This window comes from Daktulosphaira vitifoliae, unplaced genomic scaffold (genome assembly GCF_025091365.1).
Source record: "Daktulosphaira vitifoliae isolate Bord-2020 unplaced genomic scaffold, ASM2509136v1 Scaffold_4, whole genome shotgun sequence".
In the NCBI taxonomy this organism is placed as follows: Eukaryota; Metazoa; Arthropoda; class Insecta; order Hemiptera; family Phylloxeridae; genus Daktulosphaira; species Daktulosphaira vitifoliae.
The window spans coordinates 37,622,921-37,650,915 of record NW_026099575.1 but is presented as its reverse complement, the minus strand read 5'-3'; the positions used below and the strand labels follow the sequence as shown (position 1 = coordinate 37,650,915).

The following is a 27,995-nucleotide window of genomic DNA, read 5'->3' as shown; positions in this document are numbered from 1 at the left end:
TAGTTCAATTATTATATGTAAATAAAGTAAATTCTTTTTAACCTATGTAATATTGCAACTATTATTAATGTTATATTTAAAGAATAATTTTATATGTTTTTATTATTACGTATTAAAGTAATAACTTTGATGATTTAAATTATGTCGATCTAGTAAAAAAATATTTATACATTTATATACATAGTGATACGAGTACCCTAAATTTAATTTCATATTAATTTTGGATAAAAGTATAATTATTGTACAATGGCTTATGTAAATGTAGCTGATTGGAAGTCTGATCAAGTAGCTGATTGGCTTAAAGGTTTGTTGAGAGATTTGTGTAAATTCCTAATAAATTCAAATTATAATATTTGAATTATCTATCTAGGATTAGACAGTGTAATTTTACCATACATTAAGTATTTCATTGATACTGATGTGAATGGTCAAAAACTTTTAGATATGCAACCAAATGACTTAGATAAAATTGGTGTGTGTAAAATAGGACACCAAGAATTAATATTAGAAGCAGTTGATTTATTGAGAAACTTTGTGAGTATAAAATTTTGTATTACTTTTAATATTATTTGAAGCTAGTTAATGCTTTCCAACTTTGAGTATTTAACTTAGTATAACATTCTACCAACTTGTCTTGACTTCTAGGTAGTTGGTATAATTTTTTATATATTCTACATTTTAATTTTAATTACATTATATTAGTGTATAAATTTGTAAAAACATACAGAATAAATCACTCACTATGATCCACTCAATTATTAGAAAAATAAAAATAATATTAATAGTTTTTTTATTTGTTTCTTTTAGTTCATTGTTTCTCTAAAATTTTTATTTTTTAAGTTTTTTTTATTTTTGTCCCTTAAATTATATGTATGTATAGATGAGAGAAAGAGTACGGCTTAATATATTTATACCTGTGGATAGGGAATAAGAATACTTCAACGGCCCCTCTGCCAGTCGTAAGAGGAGACTAATGAGGTTGCGTCAGGTCAACAGCTGATGTAAAAATTTTTGTCAAATAGTATAAGATGTCCTGAACAAAACTTAGGCGAATTGTCCCATCTCGGATATACGCGGGGACAACAGGTGAGAGGGAATAAAGTAGTTAAAAACGGAGAAGCCCTAAGGAATAAAGTGTTTGTTACCAGCCAACTTGTTCAGTAGCTGTTTCACCAGTCATGTGTACAGGTCTACCCAACACTTGTAGTGTCAACGGTGTAGGGACATCACCACTTAACTCTAGGCTGAACTCGTGTATAAGGGAGAAAGATAGATACAAAGTAAGAATAGGTACTTGGAATGTTGGAATATTATCTGATAGGAAACTAATTTGAAAGGAGAGAAATTGAGGGAAATAGGTGAGGGTTATAAAATAATATACTCAGGTAAGTCTAGTACAAAGAATGGTGTAGAGATGATAATTGATGAGGAGATGAAAAGTAAAGTAGCTAGAAAAAGTGACAGAATTATGGTCGTAAAATTGATATTCGAAGAAAAAGTGCTGAATGTAATAAGTGCCTATGCACCACAAGTGGGATGTAATGAAATAGACAAGGAAGTGTTTTGGTGAGTGATGGATGAGGTGATACAAGGGGTACCTGGCAATGAGGATGTGATGATATGTGGAGATATGGATGGACATGTAGGTAATGAGAGGAGAGGATATGAAAGAGTACTTGGAGGGTATTCTTTTAGTGGAAGAATGAAGCTGGAGAAAGAATCCTGGATTTAGCAGTATCGTATGATCTTGCTGTGGTTAATACTTATTTTAGAAAAAGGGAAAAATATTATATAACTTATAAGAGTGGGAGAAATAGATCACACATCGATTATTTTATGTGGAAGAGAGAGAGCGTAAAGCGAGTAAAAGATTGTAAAGTTATACCATGTGAGAGTGTAACTATAGAACATAGACTGATAATAATGGAGTTGCGGTGTACCGGAAAGAGAATAAACAAAAATAGAAGAAACACGGGGAAAAATCGAAGATCCGGTTGTGGAAATTGAAAGGGAAAAATGAAAAAGAGTTTGTAAAGACAATAAAAGAGAGGACGGTGTGGAATGTTGAGGAAGACATAAATGATGTGTGAAATAGATTTGCTAGTTCTGTAAAGAATACTGCAAAGGAGATTGTTGGTGAGAGTAGGAGTAGAATGCCAGGAAACAAGAAAAACTGGTGGTGGGATGAGGACTTTTAAAAAATCATAGAAAGTAAGAAAAAGCAATTTAAAGTAAGGAAAAAGAGCAAAAGGAGAGAAGACTAGATGGAGTATAAACGCTTGTGCAAAGAAGCCAAGTGTGCAGTAAGTAAGGCGAAGTTAAAGAAGTATGATCAGTTGTATGATAAGCTAGGAACAAAGGAAGGCATAAAGAAATTTATAGACTTGTAAAAGTAAGAAAGAAAGGTCTAAAGATTATCATTATATAAGGTGTATAAAAATAATATAATAGAGGATATGTATGATAGCACTTGTACTAGGGTAAAAAGTGTGGGAGGAGTAACAGAAGGTTTTCGGGTAAGAGTAGGAGTGCATCAGGGTTCTTTTCAAGCCCTTATTTATTCTCTATAGTGATGGATGAAATTACTAGAGAAATATAAGGAGAGGTGCCGTGGTGCATGTTGTTTGCTAACAATATAGTGTTGATAAGTGAATGACCTTGTATATTATGTTTTAACATTTTATTATACAATTAAAAAAAAAATGTATAATGTTATAAAACTATTTAGAGAGTTCTGAAGATTTTGACCTAGAGGAAGGAAATCACCTTAACAAAATGTGTCAATCATAAACAAATTATACTTTTATCATATAGGGCTCTTTTTTTTTTTATTAAAAATCCATTTTATTTCCCTGAAAATACTCATCAATCATTTATATGTATTTAAAAAAAATTATGAAAAAATGTATGAGATAGTATATTTATTTATTTATTAAACGGGACTTGCCCAATACGATATTTGTAAATTTTTAGTACATAACAATTGAAAAAAACGGTAGCACAGTGGGGTCGAGGCACAGTGTAGACAAGGCATAGATGGGACAAGTATAGATGATATCTGACAGTGATTAAAATCACTATCATAAGAAACGCTTCGATGCAAATCTGTAGATAGTGTTTCATTTAGAGAAATTGGTGGATTATTCCAAAAGCAACATCAACTCTTATTTCTTTGATTATATCCTAATTAGTAGTTCTTTGATTTTAAAATATAATATATGAATAAATACTAATTATAATTATTAAATTTAGTATGAAAATAAAAAAGTAAAAAAAATTTAATAAGTTTAATTTCTTATGTCTTATGAACTTTATTCTATGTCAATTAAATTATATAATATTCATGAAAGTCAATATATTCTCCTAATAAGATATTTTAAAATAAAATAAAATACAAAACCTAGAATTTTAATAGAAAAATAGCATATTTTTGAATACGGTAGCCATTTGCGCATAGAAGATAGGTCGTCGGGACAAATTTTTTTTTTTATTTTATAGTACATAAAATAAGCTTTAATTTGATATATGTTTAAAGGACGCAGTATTTCCGGAACATTTTCAAAAATTAAGTTGAAAAAGTTAGTTTTTGTAAAAAAGTTGCTATTTTAAATCCCCCCCATGAGCAGAATAAGTGTTAGATTTTCAAAAAAAAATGATATCAAATGAAAGAAAATTACCTAAGGTTTCAATATAAAGAAATATTATTTTGATTAGTTAATATTTGAAAAAGTTATGGCAGTTTTAAGTACAAAAAACATCGTTATAAAAGGTGATTTTTATCGCAAATATTACATTTTTTTTATAATTTCGACAGCCATTTGCACATAGAAGATAAGGTGTCGGGACAAATTTTTTTTTTTCATTTTATAGTACATAAAAAAAGCTTTAATTTGATATATGTTTAAAGGACGCAGTATTTCCGGAACATTTTCATAAATTAAGTTGAAAAAGTTAGTTTTTGTAAAAAAGTTGCTATTTTAAATCCCCCTGTAATGAGCGGTTAAGTGTTAAATTTTCAAAAAAATTATATCAAATGAAAGGAAAATATCTAAGGTTTTAGTTTAAAAAAAAATTATGTTGATTTGTTGATTTTTGAAAAAGTTATGGAAGTTTTAAGAAAAAAAAGTGAAAAAAATGACAAAATTTGTCGATTTTTAAATTTGTAATTTTTTTGGATATTTCCCCCATTTGCGGGGAACGAGGGAAAATTTTTAAATTTTTAAGGATAATGTCTTCAACTAGATACAATTTGTGATCTTTTGACGTATTGTTAAAAGAAATCGGTCCAGTGAGAGCTGAGAAAAAGTGGCAACAGACAAAAAAAAAAAAAAAAAAAAAAACGCATCATATTAATATTAATACCTTCTCAGCTTTGCATCGAAGCTAAAAGTATTTACAAAAGAATATTTAATTACAGAAAGTTTTAAGTAAACACACAAAGATCATTTAATTTGAAAGTGACAAATAAATATAAGTGTAACTATAAAATATATCGAACTAGTAACTCAAACTTGAACTACGGCATTATAAAGGAGGGGTCCGTGTTAGCTTTTCTCATCATATGGATTATAGGAGAATTGAGGAGATAGTTTGTGGAAGAATAGAGGATTAGGAAGGGAATATTTGAATGAGTATAGCGAGAAGGAACTTTAAGGTTTATGAGGGATAATAAATTTGGGGAATCAATTGTATCTGAGAGGAGACCTGTTAAAAATGAGAGGCTTAGAGAATGTCTTCGATCAGCAAGCGTAGAGAGGTTGAGGAAATGAAGAATAGGAACATAATTATGAGGAGGATGTTGGATAGAGAATTTGGAAGAAACGAAACGTAGGAACTTACGCTGTACACGTTCTAACATATCACTGGCACCAGAAGAAGGTGGATTCCATAGGATTTTCAATGCTTTGCAAGAAATTTCTTCTATGTGTTTTCTAGGGCACAGGTTTCGAGTAAGGGTAAAACTGTAAGGGTCACGAACAGAATTTCCAGCAAATTTTAGAGGAATATCATGAATCGAATAAGAAAAATAAATAGGGTCACTTTGGCGTGAAAAAGTCATTGAGGAGCATTTGTTAATGTTAAGGGAAAGACCTAGGGACTCGCCCCACATAACTAAACATTCAAGATCTGATTGGAGAATAAGACAATTGGACAATGAATTAATGCGATAATATAGTTTCATATCATCGGCAAAAATTAGTAGCTTGGCGTGGTGAAGAATTGAAGTGGAAGAATTTGCAAATAAGGCAAAAAGGAGGAGAGAAAGAACAGCACCTTCGGGGACACCTGATGAAGGAGGAAAGACATCGGAATAAGCACCGTGGACTGAAACGAATTGGGATCAATCCAGTAGATAGGAACGATGCAATAAAAAAAGATGTTCACCGATACCTAGATGGTTCAAGGTGCTTATTAGTAAGGAGTAATTAACACGATCAAAAGCTTTAGCAAAATTGGTGTAGATCACATCAACCTGACTATGAAGAAGAAATGACTCAAAAATATAAGAGGTTAAAACTAGGTTGCATGTTAGGAAAGAGCGGTTTGGACGGAAACCATGCTGTTCAGGTATGAGTATGTGGTTTAAGGAAGGGCGAATAGTATTTAAGACAACAGTTTCAAAAAACTTGGAGAGATGAGGAAGTATGGTAATAGGACAATAATTTAAAATATGAGAAGGGTCGCCAGACTTAAAGATAGGAGTAATAGAGCCAAGTTTTAAAACAGAGGGGAACATTCCAGTGCTAAGAGATTTATTAAAAATTAATGAGAGAGGCCAGACAATTACATCCTGTAATTTAAATAAATAATCACCCTGAAGGCCACCAGGACCGAGAGATTTTGTTACGGAGAGATTTAAATGATTTGTGTAACTCAATTACAGACACATGTACGCTGGAAGGAAGAGAAAACTGAAAATGGGAAGGGCTAATAGGACATATTTATCCAGTTACTGAACACAATAAGTGAATTACTTCAGTATTACTTAAAATTTTTACTTCTTAGCATTTAAATTGTATAACTTAGTTAATTTGTCTATGCATCACAAATTAACTATAATTAATCACTTACCAAAATTTAAAATTCTTATGTTAATAATTAAATGTTCTCGGAGTTATAAAAATTTTGTTTAGTTACTTTCCAGTATTTCATAATACTAAATCTTTAATTGAATTTAGAGATTTAATAAATCTTTAATTATTTGATAGCTGTATCTAATATAGTTAATTAATATATAGGTAATAATATTAGCTATCTACTTACTTACTAAGCAACATTTTCATTTTCAAAATAACGCATACACATATTTGTCAATCTTTTTTTTTTCTATCAACATTATTGAATAAAATATAATATTTGAAAAAATGTATGATATTTAGTTTTGTAATAGCCAAATTTTTATCAATTAATATGTAGTTATATGTATTCCACTAGCATTATGAATTGGACAAGGAAAATGTACAACTTTTGGCATTACGATTATCATGCTGTGCTCATAATTTGTACAAAGAAATTATGCAAAATCATTTAAATTCTTCTACTCAAGTTCCAACTTTAATTTTAACTGATGTTGCTAGCACAGTTGCCACATTAAAACCTTTAGTTAATTGGTTGAATAGGTATGTTGAAATAGTTAATTTTTTTTTTTTTTTTTTTTTTTATTAATTTTATTATCATTATTTTAAAGACCTCCATTTTGTGGACAGCCTCATTATATAAGTATGAAAAATAATTTACTTAAATTAGCTCTTGAAATAGTCACTAGTGGTCAACGTGATCGTTTTGCTGAAAACCCTGTTGAAAATATTTTTGAAAGTGCTAAACAGCTTGCACAGCTAGCTGACCATATTATTCAAGAAAGTCTTGATTCTTTAATTTTACAGCCTGCTACATTGGATGTTGCAACTCTTAAAAAAAGATCTGGCGAATCATTGGTAATATTATATTCATATTATTTATTTATTGATGATATTTTATTATTTTTTTAAATAAATGAAATTATTTCTTATACTTTTAGGGGTTTTATATTGTACCATCATTCCATGGTGTTCATCAGGTAGGTGAAGTAAAATGTAATAGTGTTGCTCATCAATGTGGAAAAATTGAAGCTGGTGATGAAATTGTTCAAGTTAATTATCAAACTGTGGCAAGTATAGTTTAAAATAATTAAATTTCTTCTAAAGTCTTTTAGTTAACATCTTGAGAAATAGTGGGAAACAATGAAAAAAACTTTAATTTGCTATAAAAATAATAATTTATTAATAAAATTCAGGTTGGTTGGCAAGCAAGACAAGTAATGGCCTTATTAGAAGAAGCATCTACTGATATATTTTTAACTTTGAAAAAACGACCTCGACATAGTAAAGTATTTGGTCAAATATACATGAAGCCATATCGTCTTCCGAGTAAAAAACTTTTCAATTATCCACAACGATACTTTGATCAACTTACACCACCTCGCCCTAGTGATCTTCTTACAATCCCTAATTTTAGTTTTCCTGTAAACAAGTAAGTTTTCTATAATTTTTGTAAATGTTCATATTAGTTCAGTAGCTTATGCAGAATTTTTCAAGAGGGGTAGAGATTTTTTGTTTTGTTGATTATACACTTTTACTATCTTAACACATATACTGTTAATATTTATAATTGGCCAATGGGAGAATATAACCCCTTTAGCCCGCCCTTGAGTACACTACTATATTTGTTCATTTTAATTACTTTTATGTGTTATTAAAATTAGTAATTTTGAATGCATTAATACAAAGTATGGTTCTATTATTCCTATTATGATTAGTTTGTTTCAATAATAGATTCTTATTACTATCATTAAGGATAAAAATATGTTTAAAAGGATATGTTTGATTTGCAGACAAGAAAAGAAAAAGACACCTAAAATCCAAGAAAATCAACTTTCTAATGACCACTTACTTAGTCCTCCACCAGTTATTCATTTAGGAGGCAGATCCATTTCTCCAGAAATTGGTTCTCATAGTAATAGTAGTAGTGGTGATGAAAGTGAACTTGAAAGTGCAAATTGTTCATCACCTACATCCGTTAGGTTATATTTACCCAAACCTCATATTCCAGTTCAACGTAGGGCAACAATAAGTGGTGCTAGTCCAATTGGAAAACATGCACCATTTAATTTTGATCAGGTAATCAACTTCCTTTGTTATTTTTCAAATTTTAAAAATATACAAATTTGTTATAAAAATAAACTAATTTTCATCAAAAAAATTTGTATAGTTTTTTAGTATTTAAAAAAAGTTGAGATAAATAGTTGATAATTAACTTAAAATCTTTGTAATATAATTTTTCTAAATTGTTTTTTAAGAATATACACAGAATAATTTATAATTATTATGTTACAAGTTATGTGTTATGCGTTATGTTTAGGGTGGTAAATTAAATTTATATTTATTTATAATTACAGTTTAGATTTTCCCGACACATAATTCTGGTGTTTAATTCTGTAGGAATCGCATTATAGTTTGATGTTTTTTTGAACAGGTTAATCTTGATGTGCCTAAATAAAAGATGTTTATGAGAGTTTTAACGTCATGCTGTCTTCAAACATAAAATTTGTATTAGTTTAATTTTCAGTGAAAAAAAATAGTTCAATTATATTTTAATATTTTATTCTATTTATAAATATTTTTCACTCAAATTTTTAAAACTGCTTTTTCATTAAAATGAAAAGCAACAATGTAACTTTATGGATGCTTCATTAAAATTTTCTTGGATTATAATAATTTAGAACGAGTTGCAAGAAACATGAAAAAATATTAACAGGTAATAATGATTATCTACTTTTTTCATATTGTTTTTGTTCAAGAACAATATCTCTTTCTGTTTTTTATTTTTTATAATTTTTTTTTTTTATTTATAAAATCTGTCTCTTACATTTGATATCTATTTAGTTTGTTATTTGTGTTCATTTGCTTTTTTTTATCGTACAGTAATATTTTTGATAATGAACTAATATAGAGGAACATTATTATAAAGTTATGGTATGTTGTAATAGACTTAAGATTATTTGATAGATTTGGTGTGGTCAGTAGTAATTTTTACTAAGTTGATTTTCTTAATGTCTGTTTACTATTATATTGTTATTTTAAAATTTTTCTTTTTTATTCTAAAATTCATAGTTTCTCTAAGTCTGCAAAACTGAGATAAGTCAAGGAACTTATATATAGTCAGGAAAATCATTAAAATGTCAGGGACTTTTTTTATTCTGAATTTTTTTTTTAATTTGTACATATATTAATTATTTATTTAAATTACAATCTGAGTTAATTCTTAGTTAAGTTATGAAAACAAAAAATGTGTGAGGTTATAATTGACAAGTCAAATTTCAGTTATAAATAGTATATACATATCATATCATTGGATGGTGTGAAATTTTTTAACACGTTGATGGACAGTCACTGCTATAGAAGTTATTTCCGTTAATGTTATAGCATTTTCATAGAAATCAAGAGAATTTAAATAATTAAAATTTCTGAAACCGTAAAAAAAAAATTAAACATTTTTTTGTAAAATCTGCATTATTGTAGTAAATAATTAATGTTGTGTAATATATTACACAAAAATATGTAAGTGATAATAACTTTAGGATTTAGTAATTATTTTTACTCTATAAAATCGCATATATTTTTCAATTAAATGGTATTATACAAATTTTCTATGAAATTTTTTTTTCTTTGACATTTCTACAAAGTTAATTTTATTTTATCGCTTAAAAATTACATAATGCATTATTCAGTTTAAAGTTTAATCAATTATTTGCCATTTATATTTCAATAAATAAAACTACTCATTTTAGTTATATTTTTTACAACTGTGTCAACTACATACACACACACATATATATATATATATATATGTTAATGGCTTTTTAACACGCTTATACTAGTTTTACCTGTATGTATGTATGTATGTTTATAACTCTCCAAACGCCACACGTTATCGCATATTCCGTCGTCTAGACTAGACTGTCATAACGCATTCACCCCACCCCACGTCTCGCTCATCACACGCCGGCAATACTATTCCTGTATAAATTTATTTTTGGTTATCGTACCCGTACACACGTGCGTGTCATCAATATTATATATATATAAACAAATTTTTATTTTGACTGACCATTATCATCCGCGTGCATACGGCTAACGTATATATTCCTACCGCCGTTTATACCTCAGGTTTAACGTTAGTCCGACCCGCCAGCCCACAAAACACGGCTATACCTAATGCATGATACGTTTACGTACTTAAATCGCTTTACATGTATATATATATATTCTAATTACTATTAAAAATATATATTAACACACTTATTCTTATTTAAAAATATAAAACTCATTCATTCCGATTACAAAGGATGAATCCAGTATCGTCATTTTTCGTCACTACCTCCATGTTCCGGATGTGGGTAATTTACGCGCCTGCTGCTTTCCTTGGATGTGGGAGCCGTTTCTCAGACTCCCTCCCCAGAATCAAACCCTGATTTCCCGTTACCCGTTACAACCATGATATTGATAGTAACTACTATCATAACATAAAACTAAAAATTATTTTTAACTTTTTAGTTCGATGTGCTTTAAAAGCGTGTTTTTTTAGTTTTTTTAAACTATATTTATTTAAGTACAATATTACTTAATTTTCACAGATGCGAATTTTAACTTAACCCAAATCTTGTATATAGTATATAATGCAGTGTTATCCTTATGATATTTTTAATATGTTTAAATTTATAAATTAAAATACAGTTTTTGATAAAATAATATTCTTTAATCCTTTAAAAAACATTAAAAATAACCCAATTTTCTTTTTATGAAAATATCTTTTTTTCTTCACTTATATTTTAATCTTTCTTTTGTAATCTAGTTTTTTCAATACATGACCATGTTGAATTATCTTGAAAAATCAGAGTATTTTTAATTTGTATTTATGCATGAACTATAAGTAGTTAATGTATGATCTAGTTATTATTATTGTAAACTTGTATGTTCTGATGGCTTTTTATAAATAGTTTCTTTTAAATAGATAAAAATTGGTTTTGAATATTTTATTGCTACAGATAATTCAGAGTTTTTGAAAAAATGTAGTTTTAATTTTGTCTAGTTAATGATTATTAAGTTTTTAAAACATTTTATAACTATATATAAAATACATAAAATTGTTTAGAACTTTATTATTAGATAAGTAAATATTTTAAATTTTAACTCTGAATGGTAATTATTTATATTTTAGGCATTGTTAAATATACAATGTGTGTTCAGAAACTTTTCGTTTTTTGAAAAAGTATTTATTTATTCATCTACATGAATGTTGTCGCCTTAAAAAAAAGTCCTCATTAATTATTATGCACTTGTGCCAATGCTTTTCCAATCCTCGAAACACTTGTCAAACTCAATATTTGAAATTAAAATTTCTTTTATTATCATTTTTAGACTATTTTAAAAAAAATGTATTGTTTTTTATTTTTAATAAATATAAATAAATAATTTTTTTTTTAATTAAAATTTTTAAATAATTATTTTTTTTTACAAAATATTTTGATACATTGATAACAATTTTAAGACCAGTACTTATTGAGTTACAAGAATTTTAATACATGGAGTAGATATATAACGAGGGTAGGTCTAGCTCGTAATAGTGTATATGTATAACACTACATACATAGTCTATATATCAAAATACTTATAACTCAATAAGTATTATTCCTAAAGTTGTTATCGACTCATCAAAATTTTCTGTAAGAAAAACTCTTAATTAAAAATGTTAAATTAAAAAAAAACTTACTTTTATTAGTAAAAGTAAATAATAAAAATAAAGCTTTTAACATAGTTTAAGAATGCTACAATTACTGCAAAATTTTAATTATATCAATAGTTATGAGTTGTCAGTTGGATCTATTCCACCTTGTACTTTTTTTTTGTTTTTTTTTTTATAAATTTTATATTTGGGATGGCATTAAGCATTATTTAAAATTATATTTAATCTGCATGATAAGTTTTTAAATTTTGTTATTTAAATTAATATATGTGTAAATTTTTCTTAAATATATTAATATTTCAGTTATGGCTAAAACAAGTAAATGATGCATATAATAACACTAGAAATAATGCTGAAAAATCTAACAGTGAAATACAACTTAGTAAGCGTTCTAAGTCTACTAAAGTTCATTGGACTTCATTACCTCCAAATGAAGAAAAACATGAAAGTCTAAAAGTGCCGGATAAAAAAAGTACTGATGTATCTATTAAAGATAAAGTGTTATGCAGTAATGATTTCATTTCTTTGAAGGAACGTATTAATCAGTTGAAAATTAATACAAGTCCTGAAAATGTTTGTAAAAAACCAAAAATTATGCCTAAACCAAAAATAAATAGTTCAAGTGATTCAAAATTAATTAAAGCACGAGGTAAATTGGATAAAAGTTATAGTACTCCTTCTTATGATTTTTCAATTGACAGTAACTCTCAAAATGATTTTGAAGACTTTAATTCAGATTTACAATTGTCTAATGAAGATGTGCCAAATCATAATACTTCAGAAGTATTTGATTTAAGTGATGTTTCTTTAAAAAAATCTAAAAGACCTGACAAACCTATATTAACTTTTCCTCAACCCCCTCCAATAAAAATTGATGATACAGAAATTCCATTTTTAGTTGATAACAAAGACATTGCATATACAATTAAAAAATCAATGTTAATACTTCAAAAATCACCTTATGAAAAATCAAATTATGTAGATCCAAATTTAACTAAAGAATCAGTTTCTGAAAAGATATTAAATAGTTATAACCTTGAACCTCAGTACAATAATATAGCTACTGAAACAGAAAGAGCATTTTTGTTTGAACAAAATAATAGCTGTACAGATAATTTAATCAAAAATTATCCAGAACTTCATAAAACAGATAGTGTTATTATTCAATTATCCCATGATAAATCATCTACTCCAATAGAACTAACTAAGTATTCAATCAATCGGCTAAAGAAGAAATTTGATGTAAATAACAAAATTCAAGATTTTTCTAATTTTGACAAAACATCATTTTCTGATTTATCTGATGTATTACCACCTCTGTCATTAACTGATCTTAGTGGTAGTGATGACAACATTTTTCGAGTTGAACCTAAAGATAACATCTCACTACCTTCTGAATCAACAGCAATCATACCTCATCAAACAGTTGTTAATGCACCAGCAACTTTTCCCAGACAAAAAACTGAAACAAAAAAATGTCAACCCCCAATACCTCCACCCAGACCATCCAAACCTGCTGAAATACCGAAAAGGACCAGTTACAGAGCTATGCTTGGAGCTAAAACTATTGGAAAGAAAGAAAATAAAGGACAAAAACTTCATCAAAGAAACCCATTGATAGCTAGTAAATATACTAATAAAAAAAAAAACAATTATAAACATGCTTTAAAATATATATATTTTTTTACAGAAAGACGAAATCTTAGTATTAAAGAATTAGGAGTATGTGAGTATCAAGGTTGGTTGTATCAAAGATCAAAGAAAATATCACCTCGCATGCAATGGATCAAAGGATGGTTTATTATTAAAGGAACAACTTTTTATGGTTTCAATAATAAAGAGGTATATAATTATATAGGTCAATAAAAATTTTGCTGTCTAAAATATTTAGGTGTCATTTATAAGAAGTATGTTGTTGATTCCAATTATAGCTTCAGATTTTCAGATTTGAAATTTAGTTTTTGAAGTAATGAGTAATAATTAATAGTTACACAGTACAAATTTAAAAATTTATTTATTTTTTAACTGAAATTCATTTGTAAATATTTTGAAATATCATACAACTTGTTTCGATTCAATAATTTTTAGTAAGATATTCCAATTCAAAAAAATAATTACAACATTTTGCATTTTGGTGCTTAAAATGTAGGGGTATTATGATTTTACATGTGACATTTAATTTTAGTTAATTTAGTTATTCAACTGTTCAAATAGTTATAAAGAAAAGGTTATTAAGATTTTGCTGACTTAAAAATAAAATCTTAGTTAGTATATTAATAGTTGTAGTAAGCTTTTTTGTGTTTTCATGTATGGTTCTCAGGTTGATCATACAACAAGATGGTTACTTCGGTATTTAACAAATTTACTGATAAGAATAGTTTGAAAATATTTATAGAGTGAATGCAATAATTTGTTACAAAGAAAACATTTTTAAAAATTATAAGAAGTTTATCTGATGAAATAATACACTTAAAATTTTTGTTTAAGATTAGCCTTTTAATACTTGATTTATAGTTATAAGTAATATTTAAGTTTAATTTTTTGTTGTAGTCTACTAAAGCTCGGCTCATGATAATTCTTTCTGGTTTTACGGTAGCAGTTGCTGATGAAGTTAAATCTAGATCTAATGCTTTTAAAGTTTATCACATGGGAACTATGTTTTACTTTGCTGCTGAAACACCAGATGATCTTACAATGTGGTTAGATTGGTTTTCAACTGCCACTTCCATAGATGGACATAACTCAAGTGAGTATTTTGAAATCAATGAAATAATCAGATATAATTTTCAATAAAAAGTTATACAGGGATAGCAGTGTAGTGATTTAGCCAAGACTATTACTTTTGGGAGGGGTAAAAATTAGCCAATAAGGAAGGCTATAACTCCTTTAATCACCCTTAAATACACTAATAAAAAAGGTTAAGATTGTATACTGACTTTATTACGAATTATTTAACCCATTAAGTCCTTGCGTACCCATAAGATAACGCTATATTTTAGTATGTGTCACACCTTGTAATCCTAGTAATATCACATAGTAACATTAAATATCTCATCAAAAGGTCGTAATAACAAAAAAAATTATTAATATTATTTGTTTTAAATATTATTTTAAACAAATGTATAAAAATAATAATTATAAAAATACAAAAAAGAAAAAAGAAAACTCTGGACTTAATGTGTTTAATTTAAAAATATCTAAATAGTCACTGTAAATTTCAGGCTATTAAAATAAAAGAAAAACATTAGTCTTTAACTATTTACTTGAGTGAATATAGTTTTTCTGTTAGTAAAAAAGTTATTTAAATTTTTTAATTATATTATTATAGTATTATTACATGATGATAGTCAAGTTTTTACATTTTATGTTAATACTTTATTGCACCTTAGTATCACTTTATTGAAAAAAATAAATTATTGGTAATTCTAAATATTTTACAAGAAGTCTAATTTAGGTAAAATTGAAATCTTATTTTATTTTTAAATTATTGTTGAGTAAAAATAACATTAAATCATTCTTATAAAATAATTTAATAGAAATAAGTTAATACAAAATTAAAATATCAGTAGTATAGTTTTTAAAATTTTGTTTGTTTTTACTATTAGATATTGAAGCTGTTAGTGAAACAGATGATGAGGAAGATGACTTTATAAATGAAAATGGAGATTCTATAGAACCGTCAGTTACATTACATCCGGGTATAACTCATGAATCTAATTTTACAAGTTCTGCTTTAAGAAATATATCTTCTTTTATATCTAATCATATGGGTTCACATTCAAATGTTAATAACAATAGTTCCAATAAAGTTAAAAAGTAAGTCTAATATGTATAAGACTTTTATATATAAAAAAAATAAAAAAATCTTTTTCATGTATAATGTGATGTAAAAATGAATAATTTAACATATTTATTGCAAATGAAGGAACTGTTTACATTAAAAAAATGTTTTCAAATGTTACTTTAGCTGCTATACTCACCTTATCTTAAGTATTTAAACCCTGTACCTCGTAAAATATTTATTCTTATTGACTGGTTATTATTAAATTTTTTTTTAATTAAAATTCTTATCTCTAGTCAATGAATTTTTAATTTACTATCATATAAAAATAATTATAAAATTATATTTTTAAGCATTTATCACTTATCAATAATTTAAAAAAATTTTATTAGTTATAACATACTTATTTACTCTGTATAATTGTACATTTTTTATTAAATATATTAATATATAAATATATTAAGGGGTAACTAAGTATAATATCTCTTTTGATTTCTTTAACAGCGATAAAAGTTGTAGTTCATTGAAAAAACAGCAAAAAAAGAATTTGCCTAAAGAAGATCAAACAAAAGGTAGTAGTTTGGATAGAAAACATTGGAAGTTTCTTGGAATGGGTATGATTGGACGTGATTCAAATGAACCTGTTCCAACATCTCAATATCGTAGTTACCGTAGAGTACCTCCTGCAGTTCCTAAATATTCATCAGATGTACCATTAGCAAACCTTTATAATCAAAAGTACCTTAAGAAATATTTTTATACTTAATTATAATTTAAATTAATTAATAATAAATGTATAATAATAATTTATAAATTTTTTTGTCATAAAATAGTTTAGATGTCAATTCTCCAACTCAAGTATCACAAGTTACCCATAATCGTCCTTCCGACATGGTTGACTATAGATTAGCTTCTGTGTCCAAAACATCTGATAGTAACCTTAGGTATTAGTAAATCATAACCATGAAAATACTCGTAATTAAAAAAAAATATTATTTGTAGACGTACTGATATTAGTAACAGTTCTGAAATTACTCTAGAATCATTTATGCAATCAAGACAAGAAGCAGAGAGACGCATTCAAAATATACATGTAAATATGAGAGTACCTCAATATACTGCACCTCCACCACCACTTGGTAATTCATATTAATTTGTTAATAGATAAATGATATAATAAAATAAATATTTTGCTTTTTATTAAAGGTAATAGAGAAGATCAAAACACTCAATATTTGGATCAAACTAATTATAGGTAAACAATGAGACTAAAATTAATATATAAATTTTGTATCAATTAGTAAGTTAAGGGTATTTATAAATATTGTTTTATAATAAAGAAATTATTTTTTGAAAATAATTGCTCCTACCCTATGGCTATTGGCTATTATTTGTTAAATTATTTACGTAGTATTTCTTATATATTGTCATAAAATTAAATAATGAGACTGTAAACTGTCTCGTTATTTAATTTAATTATTACTATTGCTGTTCATCTAACCAATGAATTAAATTTATACTTGTAAAACATAAAAGTTCCAAAAATCCCTAAATTGATGAATCATATTGTTTTTCCTAGTTTTTATACTGTGCATCAATTAATCAGAAAAATTTTAAACATTTTGTATTATAATTTTATTAAATAAATTATTTTAATATGTATTGTTATTGTAGTTCTGATATTATTAATAAGAAATGAACTAACTTATGTTTAGGATTGCTACTGAAAGTGAACCACGATCAAGGCAACCTATTACTGTTTTAACTGGCATGGAACACAATACTAACTTGAGTGTATTACCATCATGTAAGTAGGATTTTAATTATTTTCCTCAACAACAGTAACACATCTGTAATATTCTAAGGGTAACTAAAATTAAATGGGAGACTTTTTTTATAATTTTATAGATCAGATATTTATTTAATGTGCTTTATTGAGAGCAGAGTTTTTCTAAATGTTAATGTGGTTTTGTATATCATTATATCTCATTTGTGTTGAATAATGATATAAATAAGAAATTTTTTACAAACCATAATAGATCTTTATCATGTATTTATTTTCATAATGGGGTCCTTTATATCCTTTACATGAGAAAAGGCCCATATTAACTATAAATTGTAAGTTGCTGCTCAATCCTAAAATCCTGAATATGACACTGTTTTAATTTTTAGGGATAACAGAAGGATTAGATGAATCTAACGATCAAAATGGAAATACTAATACAAATAATTTACCATATCACTTATATTCAAATAGATATGTAAGTATATTTTTAATTTATAAAAATACATTTCCATTTAGAATTAGAAATAATTTTTTGATAGTGAAAAAATACTTTTAGAATATTAACAAATAATTCGTCATATTCAAAGTTAAAAAAGAACTCATAAAATATCATATTAGAATCTAACTATATTTAAAACTAGCATTGTAGTGTTATATTTAATATTTATGTATAAAAGTACACTAAAAAGTTGAAATTGTCGCAATTACCATTTAATCAATATTTATTAGTTTAGTTTGGTTTAAAATCATCGAAAATAATACTGAAAAATTCAGTTATTGTAAATACTAATTTTAGCTTGAATTCGAAGCGGAGAAGGTATTAGTTTTACGATGGTGTGTTTATTTAATTTTTTTGTCTGTTACTATTTTTGTTCAGGTCTCATTGGACTTATTTTATTCAACAATAGGTTAAAAAATCACAAATCGTATCTAGTTAAAGACATCAACCTTAAATGTTGAAAAAATTTTCAACTTAACTTTTAAATGTTTTGAAAATACTCCGAGTTTTTTAAATATGTTAAATTAAAACTTATGTTACATATTATACAGGGTGATTTTTTTATCACAACCCACTCAATTACTTGCAGAATATATATAATTTAAACATTTTTTTTTTTTTTTGGTTATCTTTAGATACACATTATTCTTGAATTATTAACTATTTAAAACTTTTTATGTTCATCCCTTATACCTTGTTAGGGTGTCATTTTTGTTTTTTTTAATGGGAACACATATTTTGAATTTAATAAAATGTTTGAGTTTTTAATTTAATAGTAAATGGCATTTGAATTTTTAGTATAACTTTATTAGTTTTTTAGATATAAACACTTAAAGTTTCAAATTTTTGAGTTAATATACATGTATAATATCTTACCTACCTTACTACTATTGTTATTATCAATGATAGTAAGGCACATTGTTGTGAGTTTATAAATACACTAACTGACGATACAGAAAGTATATCTATTGATAGTCATAATTGATAATAAACAATCCGTGAATGTGACAGCAATGTCATAAAAATCCAATTAGCTATCTATTATATTTATAATCCTTTGTGTATTATACATGTTTATCAACTCAAAAATTTGAAACTTTAAATGTTTATATCTAATAAACTAATAAAGTTGTACTAAAAATTCAAATGCCATTTAATATTGAATTAAAAATCCAAACGTTTTATTAAATTAAAAATATGTGTTCCTATTTAAAAAATAAAGTTGATACCCTTACAAGGTATAAGGAATGAACATAAAAAGTTTTAAATAGTTAATAATTCAAGAATAATGTGTAACTAAAGAAAAAAAAAATGTTTAAATTATATATATTCTGCAAGTAATTGAGTGGGTTATGATAAAAAAATCACCTTGTATATTAAAAAAAAATTTATCTCAACGATTTGTCTTCTATATGTAAACAAAGAAAAAATATTATTTTTGTGTAAAAAATTGCCGTATTTTCATATTGTTATAATTTTTATTTCATTTTTTTTATAATTTATTTACTTTTTATATGAAGCGGTATAGTTATTGCTTGTGTGGTAGGGAAGTACCTCATTTAACCCCCCCCCCCCTATTACAAAATAAAATAATTAAAGTGATAGTTATAAATATTTTGCAACATTTAATAACAGTTTAATAAGTATATTAACAGGAAGGAGGTAGCTCTTTCCAAAAAAGTTTTAACTATCATCAATCGCTTATAATAAATTGAGACTTTGAAATTCAGAGTAATTCTATTAATAGCCACTAGATTTCTCTTAAAATAATAGTTATGCTAAAAAAATCTATTTGGTATTCTTTGGATTTATATATTTCTTGATTCATCCATCAGTTAATAATTTTTTAAATTTATCTTTTATACCTAATAAGGGTGTCCACTTCAATATTTTAAATGGCAACATATAAGTAACTTATAAATAAAAAAACAATCTAATTAAGGAAATATCTGGTCGATGACAACTTATGATTCACTATTTTGGAAGTTATTACTATTAAAATTAAAGAGTTGAGTTGAAGTATGGGTTATGTTATTGGTATTATTACACATTATTATGCCGCCCTCTTCTTCCACTCTATATTTGTATTTTGTTACCTCAATTTATCATAAGCCATTTATAATTAGGACTTTTTTTTAGAAAGGGCAGCCTCCTTCCTTTTAATATACTTATTGAATTGACTTTCAAAGTTACAAATTATTTTAACTAGCATTTAAATAATTTGTTGTAAAAGGGGTTAAATGGGGTACTTACCTCGCCCTTCTATAGGATTTTACTGTTTGACTTAAAATATAGACATATTAATAAAAATAAAAAATAAAAACAAATTATAGCAACACGAAAAACAATTATTTTTTACATCAAAACAATATTTTTTGTTTAACTTTGAAGGCCGTGTATACATAGAAGATAAATCGTGGGGGCGATTATTTTTTTAACTATTTTAAGTACATAAGTTATAATTTAACATATATTTGAAGCTCGAAGTATTTCCAGAACATTTTCAAAACTTAAATTAAAAAAGGTAGTTTTGTAAAAAAGTTGCTATTATAAATCTCTTTCTGTGGGCAATTAAAGAGTCAGATTTTCATATATAATTTTATATATAAATAAATTTGTTTGATTTGTTCATTTTTAAATAAGTTATGGCTGATTTTAGAAAAAAAAATTGTAGAAATGTCGAAATTTACCGATTTAAAAAATTGTATTTTTTGGATATTTTCCCCATTTACAGGGGAGGAAGGATTTTTTTTTTAGTTTTTAACCCTTAACTGGTCACATCGGGCATATTTGACCCGACGTTTCTTGTCAAACGTGCTATTTTTAGATTCAGTTAATTGGGAATTATTCCATATACATGTAATCTCTTTTCATTTATCTGTCCATGTTGTTAGATATAAAATTAATCGTATATTTATAATTATACCAGTTAAATCTTGATTTTGACCTGAGACGATCGTTAGTGCGCTATAGTTTTAAGACGATTGACCCCATACGACCTTTGGTGTACCAATTCAGACGCATGATTGTTTATGTTACCAAATCTATATCAATTTTAGTATTTTATAATTATGGAAAAGTTTATCACAGATAGTGAGTTAGAAGCAGAACTTTTGAGACAAGAAGAAGAGCCATTATCTGACGATAATTCTGAAGACGACAAAGATTATGTTGAAGAAAGTGAACATGATACGGAATCAGATTTAGGTACGTGTTCAGACGATGACGAAGTGAATGATGTAAGTGAACCAAATAGTTTTTATTTTAGTAAAGATAAAAAAACCAATAAAAGTGAGTGGTCGGACGAGGCAACATAATATAATTACTCATTTACCTGGTGTGAAAGGTGTAGCTAAAAATGCTAAAACACCACACGACGCGTTTAAATTATATTTTGATGAGAAATTAATAGATATTTTAGTAAAAAATACAAATATTTATATTTTGAAAATACGAAAAAATTATAAAAGAGTTACAGATGCCCAAGATACAGCTGATATAACAGAAATTACAGCTTTTATTGGTTTATTATTGATGTCTGGCGTTAAACAAGCTGCTCATTTGAATATTGAAGAATTATGGGATGAAGATGGACCTTCAATTTTTTCTTTAGCAATGTCCTATAAACGTTTTTTATTTTTATATCGTTGCATTCGTTTTGACAATATACATACTAGAGAAGAGAGAAAAAAAAACTGACAAACTTGCAGCTGTCCGTGAAATACTCGATATTTGAGCTTGCGTATACACTAGCCGAATATACAACAATAGATGAGCAGTTAATTCCGTTTAGGGGTAGGTATCCTTTTCGACAGTATTTACCAAACAAGCCAAAAAAATATGGAATTAAAGTATTTGCGTTGGTAGATAGCAAAACCTTTTATTTGTTAAAATTTGAAATATATGCTGGGTTACAACATGATGGTCCTTATAAAAAATTAAACGCACCTTTTGGTATTGTTCAACGTTATGTTGATCCAATAATGGGCAGTGGAAGAAGTTTTACCACTGATAACTGGTATACAAGTATACCTTTGGCAAATTGGTTATTATATAATAAAATAACACTAACAAGAACTTTACGCAAAAACAAAAGAGAAATTCCATTTGGATTTCTCCTTAATAGAAAAAGGGAAGTTTATTCGAGTATTTTTGGATTTACAAAAAATATATCTATGGTTTCATACGTTCCAGCAAAATCTAGGTCTCTTGTAGTTATCTCCACTATGCATAATGATGATTTAATTTATGATGTCACTGGTGAAAAGAAAAGACCAGAAATAATAACTTTTTAAAATACAACTAAAGGTGGAGTAGATTCATGTGATCAGCTTTGTAGCAATTACAATATTGGTCGAAAGACCAGAAGGCGGCCGTTAGCTATATTTAATCATTTTATAAACGTTTCTGCAATAAATGCATATATTATTTTTAATTCTAACACGGAAGAAACAATGGAAAAAAGAAAATTTTTGAAAAATCTTGCCAAAAAACTTGCACATGATCAAATAATTAGAAGAGGAATTAACATTCACATATTACGTAGTCTTAGACAAAAATATGGATTTATTTGGGTAATCAAGGAATCAATAAACAACCAGTTACAAATTAAGTCGACAACATAAGAGACTCTAAAAAACGTAAAAGTTGTCATATTTGTCCAAGCACAAAAGACAATAAATACAGTGATGTTTGTAAGGTATGTAAACAAAATATTTGTTAAATTCATTCGGCAATTGTTTGTTTAAAATGTGAAGTAAAGTAATACTAAAATTATATTGTACATATTTTATACTTGGTATTAAGTTCATTATAAAAAACAAGGAAAGCAATTTTTTTTTATGTATACTTATTATGTTAAAACTATTATTCTTATTCATTAAGATTGTATCATTATTTTTTTCAATACACAAGTGAAATACAAAATGTATGAAATGAAGTTATTTTTTATTAATCAATTTAATCCAAAATTAAGTAAAACTTATAAAATCCAAACTAAGGGTCACTATGACCCGACGTAACTGTCTGTGTAATTATTCGATGGTGACTAGTTAAGGGTTAAAGGCAATGAAATCAACTAAGTACGATTTGTGATCCTTTGACATATATTTGAATGAAATTAGTCGGATGAAAGATGAAAAAAGTGGTAACAGACACAAAAAAATAAATAAAAAAAAAACATCATAGGAAAATTAATACCTTCACAGCTTCCCATCGAAGTTAAAAAATGTATTAATTATAAATATATGTTTAAATTTTAAACATTAATAGCATATAAAAGTACAACCTCAATTAGTGACTAGTTCTGTTGATGACTGTACTTTCATTGAAATATAATAACTATTATTGATGTTAATTTTAAAAATGTTCAAAATAATCCAAGCAAAATTTCTATTTCAAATATTATTTTTAACCTTTTTTTTGCCTTTTAAAGTTAAAGTTTTACGAAAGTTAATAATAAAAAAAGTTGTTTGAATTCTTTACCATAACTTTTTTTTAACTCAAATGTTACGTTTAATGTTGGCATCATTAAATAGAAAATTTGATACTCACTGACGTGATCAGTGCAAAAAAGAACAATGGTATTAACGAAGATTTAAGACACAGGATTAAGTGCAGGTGGGTTAAGTGAAGAGAAGTGGATGGTGTATAATGCGTTAAGAGAATTTTAATAAGTCTGAAAGGTAAGTTCTATAAGACGGTAGTAAATCCAGTTATGATGTATGGTTTAGAGTGTTGGGTGGTTGATAAGAAAGTAGAGCAGAGAATGAGTGTAGCAGAGATGAGAATGCTTAGATGGATGAGTGGAGTGACTAGAAAAGATAGAATAAGGGACGAGCATATAAGAGGGAGTATAGGTGTAATGTCAATTGTGGATAAGATGAGAGGAAATAGACTTAGATGGTTTGGTCATGTTATGATGAGAGAAGAATCAAAAGCTGTAAAAACAGTTATAGGAATGAATTTTGAAGGAAGAAAAGGTAGAAGAAGACCAAAAAAGATGTGGAGAGATGCTATTGAATGTGAATTGAAAACTGCTGATGTGGGAGATAGTGTCAAATGGAAGTTTAGGATAAGGGTGGCTGTCCCCTATTAGTTAGGATTAAGGTGAGGAAGAAGAAGATTTTCGCTCTTTTTTCATTATAAATATTTTTGAAGATTAAAGTTTTATTTTTATGTGGAATATTATTAATAATAATATTATTCCAAAATCTACATGATCTCCTATTTCTTTATTTATATCCTGATTACAAGTTTTAAGATTTATAAGTGTAATATATATATGTATATATATAAATATTTAAGAGATTTGGTTTTATTTAAAAAAAAAGTATGTTGAGTAAAAGAAGGATTTAAAAATTATTTCTCATAAAAAAATTATATTTATCCCTATACTTTTCAATAAGTTATACTATCCGGCCCGCGCTACATTTTCAAATTGCAACATATAATTTTAAAGTTTATTTACAAAAGAGATTGACATAAGCTTTTGGAAAAAATTACCTATTCTAAAATATCCACTTTTACGAGAGTTCGCATTAAAAATGTTATCCATGTTTGGGACTACTTACATTTGTGAATGTACATTTTCAAACATGAAACATATTAAATCAAAACATAGAAATCGACGTACAGATGAAACATTAAGTCACCTACTTCGTTTTTTCTTCGTCCGAAATGGAAGTCGATTTTGCCGCGTTGTCGCGTTTAAAATATACTATATTTTAAACTATCGTATAACTATTCGAATTGTGTTTATACAACCAAATAGTTTATTTTTAGTATAAACTATTCGAATAGACTATCGAATAGTTTTTAAAACTATTCGAATATATCGTGTATCTATCGAATATTTTTTGAATCACTATAGTTCGAATAGTTCGATAGTTTCTATTCGATATTTCCCATCATTAATTTAAACCGTTTTTCATTTCTTAATCTTAAAAATAATAATAATAGGTTCCTATTTGACTTTTGAAAATTACGCCTAAAATATACTCTTAGAAAATAATTATTTGTTACAACAAACTAGATATTTAGAAAGATTTATGAAAATAAATCAAATTTTGATGTGTACATTTTTATGAAAAAATCATTATTTAATAAAAAATTGGGTGGTACATTTTTAAAAAATTAAACTGTACCCACTAGGTAGTTGTCTTTCTAGTGCACGCTACTGGAGGTTATTACCTATTGTCAGTGCTTAAGGTGTGTTCTGACTCTCACCTACAAGGTATTATACCAGAGCTGATATAATTAATCAATAACTTTAATTTTAAGATAATTTAAACAGTATATAGAAATTAATTACTTTCCTTTAAATCCACGGAGTTATGAGTTGCATTAGCGTAACTAGATGGTGGCTTGTGAGCTTAGCCACCTTGATATCATTATTTCTACTTCTTGGTAAATTTTATATATATATATATATATATACTTAATATTTTATTATAGTTATTTTATATTGTGTTTAAAATATATTTATTTGATACCTTTAGGAACTTGAAAGAAAAAATAATTTTACATTATTTAGCTGAAAATTTATTTCAAATAAAGTGGTTTAATGACAAACCAGATTTTGAGAGTGCGACAAAATATATGGTTTTACCTATAATGTTATTTGTTAAACGCATAACGTAGACTGGTATCTTAATTAGTTGATTTTATTCTGATAACGAATGCGAATAAGTAGTATAGAGAAGTTAAAACTACAAAAAAGAACTAAAAATAAAAAGTGAAGTACAGTAGAAATCCATAAAAATGGAGTTGAGACATTTGTTAAAACATTATTGATTGATATCTGACAGTGATTAAAATTACTGTTGTAAAACATTTCAATGCATATTTTAAATATATATATTTTTTAATTTACCATGTCTATCATTAATTACTTTTTGACTTTAAAGGTTGATTACTTATAGAAGATAAATTACCGGAACGTTCTTCTTTTTTTATCTTATATTTCATTAAACATGCTTTAATATGAAATAATTTAAAATAATGTAAGTATTCTGTCGCATAGTGACAAAATATTACAAAATTGTCCATTTTTCCCGAAAATGTTATGATTTTTTTCCTAAAATAATCAAAACATCTAAAAATTAAAATTTCTGATGTTTTTATTTTTTTATCTTAAAATACATTGTAATAGCTTTAATTTGATATAGGTTTAAAGAAGTAAGAATTTTTAGGTCATAAAAAATTGGAAATAGAAGAATTTAATATGATGATTATGTTCCTTATAATTATAATGATAAGATATTAAAAACCTTTATTTAAAAAGTAAGGTACTTTTCTTAAGTGTTACTACTGAAAATTTTATTTTAATTCAAGCATATAGTTATTTATAGTGATGGGAAATATCGAATAGAAACTATCGAACTATTCGATAGTCATTCAAAAAATATTCGAATAGTAAAAATATTCGATAGTTACTCAATATATTCGAATAGTTTTATAAACTATTCGATAGTCTATTCGGATAGTTTTTAAACTATTCGATAGTTTATGCTAAAAATAAACTATTCGGTTGTATAAACACAATTTGAATAGTTATACGATAGTTTAAAATATTTGAAAATGCCCATCACTAGTTATTTATATTATTAGCATATTCATATAGTTAAAGCGGTTTATCATATCCACCAAGAATTACATCATTATTTTTTAGAGGCTAATTACTCATAGAAGACAAGTCGTCGAAACATCTTACTTTTTTAATCGTGTAGTAGACAATAGACCTTAAATTTCATTGGTGTAAAAAATACTTCAAAATCGTCTAATTTTACCAAATATTGTATGATTTTTGACTTTATTATACAATTACTTTAAATTTTATGTAAACGCAAAAAAAAAAAAGAATGCAAATTCTAGAAGTTTTTTTTCTGCATATAAAGAAAAGAACTTCATTTGCGAAAAAAAAACAAATTACTTTTTTTTTTTTTTCTCAATATTGCATACCAAGAATGATATTATATAGATCTCAAAATATAGTGGTTGACTCAAATTTCTAATTAAGCCCATGATTGGTTGAAATGTTCTTTTAAAATCAAAGCTTCAAAACTTATCTTAAATATAATTAATTGACTAATATAAAAAAAGGTTATATCAGACAACGTATTAATATATAACATTTAAGACTAGTAAAAGTTTAAATAATTACATAGATATATTAACCTAATTCTGGTATAAATCTATGTATTTTTAGATATATTTATAATATTTCGGATTTTTAAAAATTAAAATATGAATATTTAAATGTAAATTTTATGACCAATCTTCAAATTGAAAAAAACAATTCTTTAAAAATAAATTTAGGTATGAAACAATTTATGTATGCATTTTTAGCTATTAAATTGTAATTTAAATTATTTATTTCTAGTTTACTGACCAAAGTAGTGAAAGCGAATCATTAGAATATCCATCAGTATTTGAGCCCGAGACGTATACTTTGAATAAATCAAGACGACGAGATCGATCAAATAATAATTTAAATCTGGATAATTTACCTGGTTGTAGCAATAATCACAGATGATAAGTATCATATTTAATAGTAAACAAATTTATGCATAAACTACAAGTCAAAATATTGAGTAGTGTAGATCACTATTATAAATATTTAATTTTATGTTATAATTTTATTAAAAAGTGTGATTAAGCAACAAACCTATTATTTTAAATCTATATGATCAAACATAAAATATTATGTTTGGTCATTATTTTGTGTATAAAAAAATAAATCTCAACTATTATATAATTTTGTGATATGTCAGTGGCACATGCAGATTTAAATTAAAGTGAAGTTAAACTTTAGTGTAATATATTTTTCTCGCGTCCTAGGATTAGTTTTTATATATTGTTGGATATGAGGAAATACTATAACTTAATACTACTCTTCTCCTGTGCCACTGATATATATATATATATATACAGTATAAAATTACATGAATTTATATATAATTAATATAATGTTATGTATAGAATAATTTAAGTTAAATAAATTCGTGATAACTATTTTATTAACTGTTAAATTGTAATAGATTATGTATTCATAAGTTATATTGTGTATATATTTAACTAATATAAAAAAAATGCTTAAACGTTGACAAATTCTTCATATTTATTTTATTAAATATTTTTTTTTATAA

At 26.2% G+C, this 27,995-nt stretch overlaps 1 protein-coding gene and 1 long non-coding RNA gene across 6 annotated transcripts; one reads left to right on the top strand and one right to left on the bottom strand.

Annotated features, from left to right (window-relative positions):
* Positions 1-14: 14 nt before the first annotated feature.
* On the top strand, positions 15-27,995 carry LOC126905388 (uncharacterized). 5 transcript variants are annotated; one of them, XM_050685029.1, is made up of 19 exons: positions 15-304; positions 371-534; positions 6,436-6,620; positions 6,689-6,935; positions 7,019-7,147; positions 7,274-7,509; positions 7,871-8,156; positions 12,085-13,405; positions 13,472-13,623; positions 14,332-14,527; positions 15,387-15,597; positions 16,067-16,300; positions 16,396-16,506; positions 16,565-16,701; positions 16,769-16,817; positions 17,278-17,369; positions 17,735-17,823; positions 20,928-21,086; positions 27,230-27,995. In XM_050685029.1, the coding sequence occupies exons 1-19, from the start codon at positions 247-249 to the stop codon at positions 27,380-27,382; spliced, it is 4,209 nt and encodes a 1,402-aa protein (XP_050540986.1). In that variant the 5' UTR covers positions 15-246; the 3' UTR covers positions 27,383-27,995. The 5 variants fall into 5 exon arrangements, with proteins under 5 accessions (XP_050540986.1, XP_050540987.1, XP_050540989.1 ...); XM_050685030.1 differs by lacking the exon at positions 27,230-27,995 and adding an exon at positions 21,318-23,242 and having other exon boundaries at positions 16-304; XM_050685032.1 differs by lacking the exon at positions 27,230-27,995 and having other exon boundaries at positions 18-304; positions 20,938-21,074.
* Positions 8,058-10,014, bottom strand: LOC126905421 (uncharacterized). Its single transcript, XR_007703997.1, has 3 exons — positions 9,923-10,014; positions 8,433-8,527; positions 8,058-8,168 (listed from the first exon to the last, which is right to left on the bottom strand). It is a non-coding gene; the product is annotated as an uncharacterized LOC126905421 (long non-coding RNA).

Excerpts from the sequence above, each read along its gene's own strand:
- LOC126905388 (XM_050685029.1), top strand. The coding sequence starts at position 247 with ATGGCTTATGTAAATGTAGCTGATTGGAAGTCTGATCAAGTAGCTGAT. Across the intron at positions 305-370 it reads AGTAGCTGATTGGCTTAAAG|GATTAGACAGTGTAATTTTA; the intron begins GTTTGTTGAGAG and ends TTATCTATCTAG. Across the intron at positions 535-6,435 it reads TTGATTTATTGAGAAACTTT|CATTATGAATTGGACAAGGA; the intron begins GTGAGTATAAAA and ends GTATTCCACTAG.